This window comes from Eumetopias jubatus, unplaced genomic scaffold (assembly GCF_037043125.1).
Source record: "Eumetopias jubatus isolate StellerSeaLion01/CBP00866 unplaced genomic scaffold, mEumJub1_p1.0 scaffold_5, whole genome shotgun sequence".
Lineage (NCBI taxonomy): Eukaryota > Metazoa > Chordata > Mammalia > Carnivora > Otariidae > Eumetopias > Eumetopias jubatus.
This window is the reverse complement of record NW_028274811.1, coordinates 20,953,432-20,969,560: the sequence shown is the minus strand read 5'-3', so window position 1 is coordinate 20,969,560 and position 16,129 is coordinate 20,953,432. Positions and strand designations below refer to the sequence as shown.

At 42.6% G+C, this 16,129-nt stretch overlaps 1 protein-coding gene across 2 annotated transcripts in view; it reads right to left on the bottom strand.

Moving 5' to 3' along the window:
* GRAMD2B (GRAM domain containing 2B) overlaps window positions 1-1,673 on the bottom strand; it is a 69,494-nt gene extending 67,821 nt beyond the window's left edge. Inside the window, exon 1 of one of the 2 annotated variants that reach the window (XM_028103639.2) lies at window positions 1,471-1,673. In XM_028103639.2, coding sequence (XP_027959440.1) covers window positions 1,471-1,553 — 83 coding nt within the window. In that variant the 5' untranslated portion in view covers window positions 1,554-1,673. The remainder of the gene's footprint in view (window positions 1-1,470) is intronic. The other variant, XM_028103642.2, reaches the window with a different exon arrangement.
* Window positions 1,674-16,129: the final 14,456 nt, after the last annotated feature.

Here is a 16,129-nt window from a genome sequence, read left to right as displayed (position 1 = left end):
GCAAAGGAGATAGATGTCCTTTGCTAGTTTACCTTCTTCTTGGGCTTGAATGATTAGAATAGAGTTAGGATTTTATTTGGGGCTAAGAAAACAAAAACATTTTGTGAGGGTTATACCTACGGGATTTTTTCCCTCAATCATGTGTTATCTATCATTGAAGAGGAAAGAGCATCAGCTTAAGTTGACAAAGCTTGAGGGGCAGAAGAAAGGGTAGCCAAGGAAAGCGGACACTGGAAGAGAATATGACCAAAGGCTCTGAAATAATAAATCAAAGCAGCTAATAAAAGCTATTCTTCTTCCAAAACTTCAGCCCAAACTCTGATACGCAGATGGAAGATGCTTTTGTAAACGCCAGACTTTAAGTGGAACCAGGCTGTGTCACAAAAAATGAGTACATGTTGAAATGAAGCAGATAGAATTTTAACTATTTTTTAGGTACCCCCAACAGGTTGGTAACAACAACAACAAAAAATTGGGCTTATTTATTCATCTTAACAATTTATATATTTATCTTAGTACCACTTAAAGTTACAGTATATAGAAAAAAAGCAAATGCTGAAAGATTCTTTTCCTGTTTCAAACAAGAACGTCTGGGAATAACAATCATGGAAATACCACTTTGGGATTAAAAAAAAAGTAGTACGGGGAAGATAAATAAGTTTTATTACAGGAAGCTAATCCTTGTGATCCAAATATTTCAGTTTTCAGTTTCTGAAACCAGAAGAGTTTATAGGCCCAACAATACGCAAATCCTATTATGAACATGAATCTTTTAAGAGGACAGTCACAACCCAATATTTGAAGTGTTTTATATTATTATATATTCATTGTGATCCCCCACCCCACTCCTACACCCTCTCTCTCTCTCTCTCTCTCTCTCAAAAAAAAAAAGTGCTTAACAAGTTTGTATCAAGTTCCCAAGCAAAGTCAGTCTTTAAGGGGAAAGATAAAGCGTATTTCATGTTTTCCACCACTTTTCCCCCTCTCTTGAGGGGCAACAGTGAAGGGGATGGGAGAAAGACACCCTGAAGCTCTGAATCAAATGACAAAACACACATCACCGGTCAGGTAACGACCAGATGCCATCTAGGAGACAACTTCATCTTCACACACGTCACGAAGAAGTAGGGCAACAGAAATAAACCTTAGCGCTGTTTCCTGACCTGCCTCAGAGATCTGACCGCCTGCCCCAGACCTCCCTTGGGAATGATAAAGCTCCAATCCTTCACATCCCCACCGGACTGCAAGCTGCAGTACATTCCCAAAAGGCTGCCGTGCCTTTTCCTCCGACACAGCATCGGAGAGAGAGAGGAAAAAAAAAAAAAAAAAGCGACCGGGCGCCCCCGAAAGAATTCCAGCCACAGGGCCGTCTGTCCACGCTCAAGTTCCACTCCAAAGCAGTCCCTGGCAGAGGCGTTTGGGCTGCGCGCTCTCCGCCACCGGGGCTAGGTCCCCGCGGAGAATACTTACTGGGCTGCGCCAACTTTGCTCTCTCTCTTCGCGAGCACTTTGGCAGGCTTTGTGTCTTCCACATCTTGCTGGAGTTCGGTCATCGGGGCCGCGTGCGGAGGGCACCTTCAGGCGTCCCCCGCTCCCAGCGGCTGCCAGCGCCCGGCGCGCAGGCCCTGCGAACCGCGCCTTCCCCGCGCCCTCCCCGCGCGCGCTCAGGCGCTCGGCGCATCCAGGCCGGCCCGGCGCGGCGCGGCGCGGCCCCGCGGGGCAGCCAACCTGGACACGTCCGGCCCGCGGCGATTGGTCGGCGCCGGCGTGCGAGCCAGGGAGGGAAGGGGCGGGCCGAAGCCAAGTGACGGGCTCCTGCCCCAACCCGGGAGGCCCCGGCCGCGTGCGAGGAAACCTGTTGAACTAGTCTGGCTCGGGGAGGGAAGCTAATTGGCCACGCAGGTGAAACAGTGGCCTAACTAGGCTCCGTAGATTTAGCCTCCTGGTAAGTGGGGCCGTTTGCCCTCCCCGACTGTAACCGGGGGGCGGGGGGGGGGTAGTGTTTGAGAAACGGGTTGGTCTGGCTGTAGCGCCAGGAAATGGTTACGACTGAGCGAGGCGCTCTCTCACACTGATGCGCTGTGTGGGCTGGCCTGGGGCCCGGCCTAAATGATTCAAACAGGATGTTGCCTCACTGGGGACTGCTCCATCGGGGCTTCAACAATAGATCGGTTCAGTGACAAAGGTAGTGAGACGTGGTTGTCCCTAGTGGTTGTCTGGTTAACCCTTCCCCGGGCGGGGGCGGGGTGGGGCTGGGGAGGCATTCATCACAACCTCCTTAGCCGCTCAGCACGGACTGCGCCCTCGCCCAGTGAAATGAATGCCTCTTCTTCCATCTGTTTGGTGAGGTTTGGACATGGCGAGTCCGTCTGAAGTTTTGCATTTCAAACATCATTTATCTCACAGATTTTTGAGAGCTCCCACCTTCCAGGTATCATTCTAAGCATGCCCTTATTATACCAAGTAATGTATGTGTTGGTGGTTTTCTACTTCTCTACAGAGTAGTTGAGAATAAGAGTAATGTAAAAGCTACTTGTTGGAAGCCCGCATTTACTTTAAAACAATAAGAAGTGGCAACAGTAGCTCATGACATGGCTGGGGGAAAAAAAATCACTAACTCTGTGCTCTGTCTGGGGCTGCAGAACAATGACAAGTGGCAACAGTAGCTCATGACATGGCTGGGGGAAAAAATCACTAACTTTGTGCTCTGTCTGGGGCTGCGAGTCCTTCGTTTTTCTTTTAAAATTGATTTTAGGTTTCAGAATAAGTACAAAGACTAAAGAACCATAGTGTTTACGTGTATGTATGTATATGTGTGTATGTGTGGTGTGTGTAAAAGAAAACACGTACCCTTTCAGATAATTGCAAACATTTTGGAGATCAATTCCCATCCAAAGCTTTCTTTTTTCCCTCTGCATTTAGTAGCTATATGATTAGGCTGAGAGAACAAAAGCATCTTTTTGTAGCCTGCCTGCTCCAAAATTGATTCTCTTGACACTTGAAAAATAAAAGTAAAAGAAAAATGTTTGTGTAAATTCCTTGAGAGTTGGCCTGGTAGGTTGTGCGTGCTCTCTTTCTCTCTCTCTCTCTCCCCCCTATTTTTTTTAAAGATTTGTTTATTGACACACATGCACCCCAATGTGTATAGCAGCAATGTCCACAATAGCCAAACTATGGAAAGAGCCCAGATGTCCATCTACAGATGAATGGATAAAGAAGAGGGAGTGTGTGTGTGTGTGTGTGTGTGTGTGTGTGTGTGTGTGTGTGTGTGTATTACTCAGCCATCAAAAAGAATGAAATCTTGCCATTTGCAATGACATGGATGGAACAAGAGGGTATTAGGCTAAGCAAAATAAGTCAGTCAGAGAAGGACAAATATAGGATTTCACTCATATGTGGAATTTAAGAAACAAAACATGAACATAGGGGAAGGGAAGGAAAAATAAAATAAGATGAAATCAGAGAGGGAGACAAACCATAAGAGGCTCTTAACTGTAGAAAACAAACTGAGGGTTGCTGGAGGGGAGGTGGGTGGGGGGATGGGGTAACTGGGGGATGGGCATCAGGGAGGGCACTCGATGTAATGAGCACTGGGTGTTATATGCAACTGATGAATTACTAAACTACCTCTGAAACTAATAATACACTATAGGTTAATTGATTTTAAATTAAAAGAAAGAAGATGTTAGTTGAAAAAAGGATTTGTTTATTTATTTTAGCGGGGCGGGGAGAGAGAGAGAGAGAGAGAGAGAGAGAGAGAGAGAGAGAGAGAGAGGGTAAGAGTGGGAGGGGCAGAGGGAAAGGGGTAAAGAATCTCAAGCAGACTCCTGGCTCACCATGGAGCTGGAGGCAGGGCTGAATCTCACCATCCTGAGATCACTACCTGAGGGGAAACCAAGAGTCAGAAAGTCAACAGACTGGGGCGCCTGGGTGGCTCAGTTGGTTAAGCGACTGCCTTCGGCTCAGGTCATGATCCTGGAGTCCCGGGATCGGGTCCCGCATCGGGCTCCCTGCTCGGCGGGGAGTCTGCCTCTCCCTCTGACCCTCTTCCCTCTCGTGCTATCTCTCATTCTCTCTCTCTCTCAAATAAATAAATAAAATCTTTAAGAAAAAAAAGAAAAAAAAAGTCAACAGACTGTGCCATCCAGGTGGCCTCCCCCTATTTTTGGGGGGGGAGCTCCTGACCAATGACCCCTGTGGAAGCCTGGCTGGGTGTGGTGGGGAAGGCTCTGGGTGACCTGAAGGTTGAAAGCTGTCTCTTAGGTGTCCACAGCTGGCTTTTCCTGGGAACATTACACCTTCAGCCTCCAGGTCCCTTTTCTAGCTACCCCTCCTACTCGGGGATAGGTGTGGGCCTGAAATGTAGGTGAGGTTAGCATCCTCCTAACTTCTGGGTAGTGACTCTTTCCCTAAACCTCACGTGTCTGGTACAGCTCAAGGAGAGCTCAGTTTTTGCCCCAAGTATTTTTTTTTTAATTGCAGTAAAATATACATAACATAATATTTATCATTTTAGCCTTTGTTAAGTGTACAGTTAATGCCACTGTACAATTCAGTGGCATTAAATATAATCACAATATGTGTAACAATTACCACTGTCTATGCCCCGAACATCTTATCATACCCAATATCAACTCTATACCCATTCAACAGTAACCCCTCCTCCCCTCTTCCCTGTCTGTGGTAACCTCTATTCTCCTTTCTGTGTCTATGAATTTGTCTGTTCTGGATACTTCATGTAAGTGCAGTCATATAATATTTTTCCTGCTGTGTTTGACTCATAATCGCTATATATAATGTTTTCAAGGTCCATCCAAGCTGTAGCATATCTCTGTACTTCGTTCTTTTTAATGGCTGGATAATATTCCATTGTATGTATATTCCCCATTTGTTGATCCGTTCACCTGCTGATGAACACTTGGGCTGAGTTTACTGCCTTGTGGTTCTTGTGAATAACGCTGCTGTGAACATTGATGTACAGATACCTGTTTGAGTCCCTGCTTTGAATTCTTTTGGGTAAATACCTAGGAGTGGAATTGCTGGTCAGATGGTAGTTACATGTTTAACCTTTTGAGAAGCCTCAGTCAGGCCCCTTTGGATGCATGAATAAGGGCAAGTGTTCAAAACTTCTTCAGCATGGGCGTACAGCTCAATTAATGAGCATGTGAGTACCCTAGAACTTATTCTGTAGTGTGTGGGATGAGGACTTACAATAATGTGGTCTTAAGTGAGAAAGGAGAGGAGGGGGATGGGTATAGGGACAGGTGGAAAAAATAGCACATAGTCCTTTCCTAGAGTGGGGAGGAATTAGAAAGGAGCAAGTAGGGAGTGACTGGGTGGCTCAGTTCGTTAAGCATCTGCCTTCAGCTGAGGTCACGATCCCAGGGTTCTGGGATCTGAGTCCCACATTGGGCTGCTTGCTCAGAGGGGAGTCTGCTTCTCCCTCTGCCTGCCACTCCCCTGCTTGTGCTCTCCCTCTCTGTCAAATAAATAAAATTAAAAAAAAAAGGAGCAAGTAAACTGCATTATTTTACTTAGTAACATTTGCCTGTGTTTAAATTGTCAAACAGCTTCCTAATTTGATTATTCATAGGGTTATTATACAATAAAATGGAATGCAGTATTTAAAAGGCAGTATCGGCAAACATTAGGGGAGGAGTTCTAGCTGTTACTTTTTCCAGTTACCGAACCAGGTCCCATAGAAAATGCCTAATCCATCACTTTTCAGGAGGTAGGAGATTTCTACCTAACAGCTTGGAATATCGATCAAAATTGGTCTCTTTTTCACGTTGATCAGATACACTGTACATCTGTCCATAGTCTCAGAGGCAGAGTTCAAATATGAGCTTGGAGATTTGAGTGAAGATAATGGTGCAATGTATGGGTCAAGTAACTACCTAATTGATAACACATGGCAGGCTATGTACTTATTAGCCAATATAGGTACACATCAAGTGTCATCACATACCTGGGATTTTGTGCCTGTTGTCTGGTGACATGTTTAAGAAGGTGGTTGATGCTCTTATCAAGGTATAACCTGTAATAATTCATGCATAATATTCGATGTATCAGTGTCCTAAGTCAAAGAATTTCATGAGCACTCATCAGACCATTCCTGTTTTCAATTTAAGTTCAATATCCAAAGGAGAAAATGGAAAAACACAGAGTTCAGAAGCGAGCCATACAGTGACACTGAAGAATTTGATTTTCAGACTTCTAAACAGAGTTTTAAGAATGAAAGTTGAGAAGCATTATGTGAAGGGGACCTTTACTGAGATGAAGGGCAATTTCCTGATGAGTACAGCCATTAAACATTGTAATGGGAATCTATAGTAGGGCATGGAATCTCCTACTCTCTAGGTTTTTGAAAATAATATAAAGAAAAACTATATAGAATGGTTGTAAATCAGTATTTCCCAAGTCAGGTTATACTGCAGATGGGGAAATTTGAACTATTCTCTTCCTCTCTAGGGATGAAGCACCAACCAAGCTTAGCACCCATGTTTGGAGAAATGGACAAGGTGGTAAGGGCTTACTGGTCTAGGATAGGTAGTGGTTGGCACACATTAGTGTAAATCTGGTTCTGTGAGAAAGAGGAAGCAATAAAAAACTCTTACAGTCCAATATTATTTAAAAATTAAAATACACGATGCCCCGGGGCGCCTGGGTGGCTCAGTTGGTTAAGCGACTGCCTTCAGCTCAGGTCATGATCCTGGAGTCCCGGGATTGACTCCCACATCGGGCTCCCTGCTCAGGAGGGAGTCTGCTTCTCCCTCTGACCTTCCCCCCTGTCATGCTTTCTCTCATTCTCTCTCTCAAATAAATAAATGAAATCTTAAAAAAAAAGATAAAAATAAAATACGCGATGCCCCATAAGTAAGACATTAAAATCAATCCCGAAGTTTTAAAGTAGATGTCTATTTTCTGCATGGTTAATGTCACAGATCATATGTGATGTAAGGAGGCCTCTGAGACCATCCAGTATTGTGCTTTTCACACCAGGTTCTGGGGGAGTCAGGGTGCTTTGAACTAGAGAGAGAAGGAGCTGGTGTTCGAATGTAGGTCTTCTGACGCCAGCCTCCCTCTTTCCACCACTCAGACACACGGCCTCTCTTGCCTCTGCTAGACCACTTCCACTTCATCTCTCTCATGTATTTGTGTTCTGTATTGGGTTCTCTTTCAGGGAGGGGGAGAGGGTTGCCTGCCACACACTAAACAAAATCGAAAAATAAAATCTACCGTAATTTTTCAGAGAAAAGCCTGAGCTTCAGAGGGTGTAGGGGCTTGGCCAAGATGACAGCGATCCCCTGAGGATGAAGATTCAGCTTTCCTGACTTCAACTGGATGGTTGTTGGCATGTAGGAGAGTGGACAGGACAAAAGGAAAGTTCATGAATCACAGAGACGCATGCCTTACTGGAGAGCGTGTGTGAGGGAAAACCCAAGGACCCTGACACATCTATAATGTCCGTCGGCAAGGAAATGTTCGAATCTAGAGCTATCTTTGGTGGCTGCCCTTTTAGTTATCTTTGCTACATAACTAACTACCTCAAAGCTTGTGGCCTAAAACAATAATTTATTATTTCCGCTCATGGTATGGTGGGCTGACAGGGTTCTCAGCTGGATGGTCTTCACTAGGGGTCTCTCATGCAGTCGCTGTCAGATGGTGCCCAGGGTTGGAGCACCATCTGAAGACTCAGTTGGGAGCTACAGGGGCACTCCCGTGTCTGGTGCATTAGCTGGGATGGCCGGAGCAGGTGGGGACTAGCTGAGCATTTTGTCCCCCTCCATGGCCCACCACATGGCTAGCCTGGGCTTCCATATGACATGGCCATCTCAGTATACTTAGACTTCTTACTTGGTGCCTGGCTTCCTCCAGAGCACGTGTTCTGTAATGCTAAGGGGGAATCTGCAAGGCTTCTTATGTGATAACCTTGGACGTCAGGTGGCTTCACTTCTGCTGCTTTCTCATGGTCAAGGGTGAGCCACAGGGCCTTCCCACGTTCAAGGTGTGAATAGCAGGAGTACAGTTCACTGGGGACCGTCTCTGAAGACTGGCTACCATAGTGCAGATAATAATAGATAAGGCCCTCTGACTTTAGATACTTGGTCAATGTGGATGTGAATAAATGAGCATTTCTAACAGCACTGTTCTAAACGCATGTGATATACAAGTTAACAATACGGGCAAAACCATGGTGTTCGTGGGTCTTGCATTCTAGTGGAGGAACTGAAAATGAGAAAAGTAAGCACATAAAGAACACAGTTTCAACAGATGGGAGATATAAACAAAATAAAAGAGAAAACGGTGGAGAGTGAGGGAGGCCTATTTTACATAGGAGGCCGGGGGAAGCCTCTTTGAGAGGTGATGTGTCAGAGTTGAAGGAGGGGAAGGAGGGAGCGTGTGAAGTCTGGGTGCAAACCTTGGTGGCCAGTGGGGAGAGCATGGGTAAAGGTGTTGAGGCAGCTCTGAGCTCGGCACATTCTAGGGAGGACAGCAAGAAGTCTCCTGTTCTCTACTGTGCCTGGAGTAAAAGGAGGGAAGAGGAGGTTGGCAGGAGATAGTCTTACAGAGATAGTATCTTCTCTGTCCATTTGTTATCTGTCCACTCCCATAAGATTGGAATTTTCTCCAAAACAAGGGACTTGTGTGTTGTGTCTGCCATTCTATACACAATGCCTGGTTCTTATTAGATGCTCAATAAAATGTGTTGAATGAATGAAGGAATCATTGGGTGGTTGTTTCCAACCAGTGTTGCTCAACTATGATCTTTTGGAACTCTAGGTGACCTGAGATGTTCTAATGTTGAGTAGTAGTAATCCTTCCTTACTTTCTTCTTCTTCTTCTTTTTTTTTTTTTTGCAATTTGCAGGGAAAAAAAGAGAATGAATGAAAAAAAGAAATTTAACTCAAATTCCTCTCACCTCAGACCGCCAACTAAAAAAAAGAAAGTAGCTCATGCTACTTATCACTTGTCTGCTAGTTGACTGCAAGTGTTTCAAACAGGTCAGAGAGGTCCCATGACTCCCAGATGGTCTGGCTCCAAAATAAGTCCAAGAATCACTGTTTATAATCCACAAGCAGTGATTTAAAGTTAGGGAATCTTTCATGTTTTCTTAGAGAAACATCCATACAATAACTTCCTTTCCTTGTTTTGGGAACTAATGATCACGCCATGCTTATGAAGGCTGGCCCTTCTCTTCCCTTGCGTCTAGGTTTTGCGTGCTCTCTTTTCCTCTCTGGGAAATGTTCTGATGATGCAGTCTGCACTGTGCAATTAATACACAGTTTGGAAGCAGTTAATACTTAATTATTCAAGGAGTTTCTGCAGGTTACGTTTTTTTCTTTATATCACCTACTGTGTACTTTCTATTGTTTTTTTTTTTTTTGGATTTTCATTCCTTTTTACATACTTTCTTGTTATTATTCCTTTCTGACCATTCCTATTAGCATTTTGTTATCTTTTCTTCCAATTTGTTTTCTAGTAGTATTCCTTTTTAAGAATTATTTAACAAAAAAGAGAGCAAAAGGGGAACAGGGGAGGAGCGAATGCTGAAAACACCTCAAGCAAGTGAGAAAGTTTTTCTTTTTCCCTCAAGTAACCACAGCTTTACTTTGCTTTTGTTTGAATTTTATAAATAGACCCTTCATTTGAGGTAGATTTTGCAGTCTGTCTGTCCATTCCTTCCTTCCCTCCTGCCTTCCTGCCTTCCTTCCTGCCTTCTTTACTTCCAACCAATATTTTTTTGGTGCCTTTGATGTGCCAAGCTATATTTTGCGTGATGGAGATGTAAAAATAAATAAGCACCTACGTGCTGTGAGTTCATAGTCCACTGGGAAAGAGTTCAGTAAATGGTTATTTACAAAATGTACATACACAGAACTTGAGTCAAAACCTATCACAATTGCATATCACAACCAGACACGTGGACCAGACACTTGGGTATCAGATGGTGGGAAGGGGCCGGGGGTGGCTGTGGGATACTTCACATTCTCCTGTTTTGGGTCACACACAAGTCATACCCACTCCCTCCCTAGCCCCCTTACATATCCACGCAACTTGTTGAAAAGGCTCTAGGCTGGAAGTCAGAACTGGGCTCTGGTCCAGGTACTGTGCTTTGTGCTGGAATGTACATCTATTAATGGAACACAGCACTGAAGTAAGAGAATGCTGGCCTCAAGGAAAGGGCTGTATACTTCATGGTTACAGCTGTATCACTTTCTGTCTTACAGAGACTAAAAGAGGGAAGGGGAAAGAAAGTGTTTACACAGAAATGTTGGAAGTACCTATTGCAAAATGACAGTTTTCAATAAATTTCATGAGGCAAGAGTAACTATTCAGATCTATTCACTGGGGAAACCTAAGTGCATTTACCTCCTTCCTATAGGGCTTTCTGCTGCTTTATACAGGCTTCTACCTTTAAAAGCCTACCAGATGAAAACAGAATGTTTCCCTGTGTGTTATGATCCCAGGCTGATTCAAATCAGAATTTATTTTCTGTTTTTAGTAGTAGTCCAAGAAACAAAAGTTCAACTTTTCTTTTTATCAAAAAGATAAATAATAAGCTCGTTAGCAAAACACACATTAGAGGGAGATTCAGACATTGGAAATGCTTGGTCCTATAGAATCCCAAGCCTCCAGATTTCATAAAAAAGTATAAATCAGTAGTAGGTACTACAAAGAAACAGGAGGTGAGAGCTGGTGGCTGTGGTCTTGATTCCTGGTTTCTCTGTTGCACTGTTCATGCGGTCCTACAGTATTTGTTCTTCTGCCCTTTCTGAGTCTGAGGGATTGTCCATGGTGTTCTTTCAGTAAACAACCCCCCTGTGGGAGCTCCTTCAGGGACTTTGTCCTGCGGCAAGAGAGTCCCGGCAGGGGAGGGGCAGGGATGAAGTGAGGTCAAGTGATTGAGATTCGGACTGATCTAAGAGTCCTAATACACACTTGACCACCTTCGACACCTGGCTTACCTTCTGTAAAACTCCATTTCCTCATCTGGGAGGAGAAATAGGAATAGCAGTAGTATCTATGTTATAGGATTGCTGGGGAATTTAGAAAGCTAATGTGTGTAAAAGAATTAGTAAAGCATGCCAGGTACCTAGTAAACACTCAGTTCATTTAAACTATTGATTATCATCATCATGTTATTCTTGACCAGAATAATATTTTGACAAATGGAGGCTACTGCCCTCCCTTAGATCATCAGCCCTCATTATTTAATGATAACCCACAGTGTGTGAAGTATTATGTCATGTGTGAGAAGGCATTACTAAAGCAGTAGAAGGTGTAACATCTATTCCCCTCTGAGTCCTCAACCCTCTTCAAGCTGATATTCTTGTATCAGAAGCTAAGGCTCCATCCTTAGATCAGTGACATTGATATGTTTAACTTGCTAGATCTCATCTTTAATCCCTCATGTGTCCTAGGTTTTTTCCTCTCTAATGTCTTTGCCACCATAAAAGCCTTAGTTTAATAGTAAAGAAGTCATTGGAATTAAGAGGTAATCAATATGAACGCTGAGGCTTGTGAAGGCTTATGATAGCTAGGGTGATTGTACATTCTCATTTGCTTGAGAGAGTCCTGGTTTAGTCACACTATTATGGCTTATTTACAGTAGGGTCCCCTTTTAAAGGTGTCCCTGTTTGGAAAACTTATTGACAGTCAATCTATAGTTTGACCAAACTAAAATACTGTATTAGCTCAGGTGTTTAGATTAAGCATGAACCAAACTCTTGGATCTGATTGCCTTGCTGCCCAGTAGACTACCCTCTGTCACTCATTGTATTCCCAACTTTTACTAGTTGACCTGAAAGTTACCAGAAAAAATGTGTTGGAAAAAAATATTTTCAGACCACAACGCTATGAAACTTGAAGTCAAATACAAGAAAAAATTTGGAAAGACCACAAATACATGGAGGTTAAAGAACATCCTACTAAATAATGAATTGGTTAACCAGGATATTAAAGAAGAAATAAAAAAGTAAATGGGAGCAAATGAAAATGAAAACATGACAGTCCAAAACCTTTAGGATGCAGCAAAGGTGGTCCTAAGAGGGAAGCATATAGCAATACAGGTCTGCCTCAAGGAGTAAGAAAAGTCTCAAATACACGGCCTAACCTTACACCTAAGGGAGCTAGAAAAGGAAAAGCAAATAAAGCCTAAGGCCAGCAAAAGAAGGGAAATAATAAAGATTAGAGCCTAAATAAACGATATAGAAAAAAAATCATTAGAATGGATCAATGAAACTAAGAGCTGGTTCTTTGAAAGAATTAATAAAATTTATAAACTCCTAGCCAGACTTATCAAAAAGAAAAGAGAAACACCCAACTAAATAAAATCATGAATGAAGGAGGAGAGATCACAACCAATACCACAGAAATAGAAACAATTATAAGAGAATACTATGAAGAATTGTATGTCAGCAAACTGTGCAATCTGGAAGAAATGGACAAATTCCTAGGAACCTACAAACTACCAAAGCTGAAACAGGACGAAATAGAAAATTTGAACAGACCCATAACCAGCAAAGAAATTGAATCAGTAATTAAAAATCTCCCAACAGGGGCACCTGGGTGGCTCAGTTGGTTAAGCGACTGCCTTCGGCTCAGGTCATGATTCTGGAGTCCCGGGATCGAGTCCCGCATCGGGCTCCCTGCTCAGTGGGGAGCCTGCTTCTCCCTCTGACTCCCCCCCCCGCCATGTGCTCTCTCTCTCTCTCTCTCTCTCTCTCTCATTCTCTCTCTCAAATAAATAAAATCTTTAAAAAAAAAATCTCCCAACAAACGAAAGTCCAGGGCCAGATGGCCTCTCAGGGGAATTATACCAGACATTTCAAGAAGAGTTAATACTTACTCTTCTCAAACTGTTCCAAAAAATAGAAATGGAAGGAAAACTTTCAAAGTCCTTCTATGAATCCAGCATTGCTTTGATTCCAAAACCAGACACACACCCCACTAAAAAGAATTACAGGCCAATATCCCTGATGAACATGGGTGCAAAAATTCTCAACAAGATACTAGCAGACCTGATCTAACAATACATTAAAAGAATTATTCACCATAGTCAAGTGGGGTTTATTCCTGGGTTACACAGGTGGTTCAGTATTCACAAATCAATCAACAATGATACACCACATTAACAAAAGAAAGGATAAGGACCATATAATCCTCTCAATAGTTGCAAAAAATAGCATCGATTCTTGATAAAAAAAACCTTCAACAAAGTAGGGATAGATGAAACATAAGTCAACATCATAAAGGCCAAATATGAAAGACCCACAGCTAATATCACCCTCAATGGGGAAAAACTGAGAGCTTTTCCTCCAAGGTCAGGAATAAGACAGCGATGTCCACTCTTATCATTACTACTTAACAGAGTACTAGAAGTCTTAGCTTCAGCAGTCAGACAACAAAAAGAAATAAGAGGCATCTCAATTGCAAGGAAGAAGTCAAACTCTCGCTATTTGCAGAGGACATGATACTCTGTAGAAAATGTGAAAGACTCCACCCAAAAATTGCTAGAACTAATATGTGAATTCAATAAAGTCACAGGATTTAAAATTAATGTACAGAAATATGTTGCATTTCTATATAACAATAACGAAGCAGCAGAAAAAGAAATGAAGGAATCGACCCCATTTACAATTGCACCAAAAACCATAAGATGCCTAGGAATAAATCTAACCAAAGAGGTAAAAGATCTGTACATTGAAAACTATTGAACATTTATAAAAGAAATTGAAGATTCAGGACACAAAGAAATGGAAACGCATTCCATGCTCATGTATTGGAAGAACAAACATTGTTAAGATGTCTAGACAACCAAAGCAATCTACACATTTATTGCAATCCCTATCAAAGTACCACCAGAGTTTTTCGCAGCCCTAGAACAAACAATCCTAAAATTAGTATGGCACCACGAAAGACCCTGAGTAGCCAAAGCAACCCTGGAAAAAAAAAAAAAACCTGGAGGCATCACAATTCCGGACTTCCAGCTACATTATGAAACTGTAGTGATCAAGACAGTATGGTAGTGGCACAAAAACAGACACACAGATCAATGGAACAGAATAGAAAACCCAGAAATGGACCCATAACTATATGGCCAACTAATCTCCGGCAAAGCAGGAAAGAATATCCAATGGAAAAACAGTCTCTTCAACAAATGGTGTTGGGAAAACTGGACAACCACATGCAGAAGAATGAAACTGGGCCACTTTCTTATGCCATGCACAAAAATTCAAAATGGATGAAAGACCCAAATGTGAGACAGGAAACCATTAAAATCCTAGAGGAGAACACAGGCAGCAACCTCTTTGACCTTGGCCGTAGCAGCTTCTTGCTAGACACGTCACTGGAGGCAAGGGAAACAAAAGCAAAAATGAACTGTTGGGACTTTATCAAGATAAAAACCTTCTGCACAGTGAAGGAAATAATCAACAAAACTAAAAGGCAGACTAGGGAATGAGAGAAGATATTTGTAAATGACATATCTAATAAAGGGTTAGTATCCAAAATCTATAAAGAACTTACCAAACTCAACATCCCCAAACCAGATAATCCAGTTAAGAAATGGGCAGAAGATATGAATAGACATTCTCCCTAAGAAGACATCCAGATGGCTAACAGACACATGAAACGATGTTCAGCATCACTTATCATCGGGGAAATACAAATCAAAACCACAATGAGATACCACCTCACACATGTCAGAATGGCTAAAATTAACAACACAAGAAACAACAGGTGTTGGTGAGGATGTGGAGAAAGGGGAACCCTCTTGCACCTATTGAATGCAAACTGGGGCAGCCATTCTGGAACACAGTATTGAGGTTCCTCAAAAAGTTAAAAGTAGAACTACCCCCATGTTCCTGCAATTATACCACTAGGTGTTTACCCAAAAGATAAAAAAATACAGATTTGAAGGGGTACATGCATTCCAATGTTTATAACAGCATCATCAACATTAGCCAAACTATGGAAACAGCCTAAATGTCCATCGACTGATGTATAAAGTAGATGTGGTATGTATACACACACACACACACACACACACACACTGGACTGTTACTCAGCCATCAAAAAGAATGAAATCTTGCCATTTGCAATGACATGGATGGAGCTAGACTGTATTATGCTAAGTGAAATAAGTCTGTCAGTGAAAGACAAATACCATATGATTTCATTCATGTGTGGAACTTAAGAAACAAAACAGGTGAACATTTGGGCAGGGGGAAAAGAAAAAAAGGTGAGAGGGAAATTAACCATAAGAGACTCTTGGGACGCCTGGATGGCTCAGTCGTTGAGCGCGTCTGCCTTTGGCTCAGGTCATGATCCCAGGGTCCTGGGATCAAGCCCCGCATCGGACTCCCCACTCAGCGGGAAGCCTGCTTCTCCCCCTCCCTCTCTCCCTCTGCTTGTGTTCCCTCTCTCGCTGTCAAATAAATAAATGAAATCTTTAAGAAAAAAGAAAAGACTCTTAGCAATAGAGAGCAAACTGAGGATTGCTAGAGAGGAGATGGGTGTGAGGATAGGCTAAATGAGTGATGGGTAGTAAGGAGGGCACTTATGATGAGCACTGGGTATTATATGTAAGTGATGGACAACTGAATTCTGTTCCTGAAACCAACATTGCACTGTATGTTAACTAACTAGGATTTAAATAAAAAATTTGAAAAGAAATGTATTGCAAAAAAAGAAATGTACGCAAGAATGTCAAATTATCACAGTTAGAAAACAACTCAAACTTCATGCTCCATTGATGTCAAATCAGAGGCATCTCTGTGCACAATTGATGGCTTCATGATCCAATCAAGAGTTTGGCCCTAACTGACTCATGGTTATTACCTATCTTGGCTTGGCTAACCACAAAGCAGAATTTGAGTCACTTATGAGTCATTCATATTGACACGGAGTTTGCAAAGAGTCTGGCTTAATTCACCCAATATGTTCTTTAATCATTTTCCTCTAGAAGAAAGAAATGGGTCATTTGACTCTTCCAGAGTAAGAACGTCCCAGGCTGTGGCTTTCAGTTTATCATCCAGTGAGCAAAATCCTTAGAGCCTTGGGTATCTCTTGGTTACTAAACTGCCCATGAGTAGTCTTTGTAATGAAAAACTCTAGCACGCAC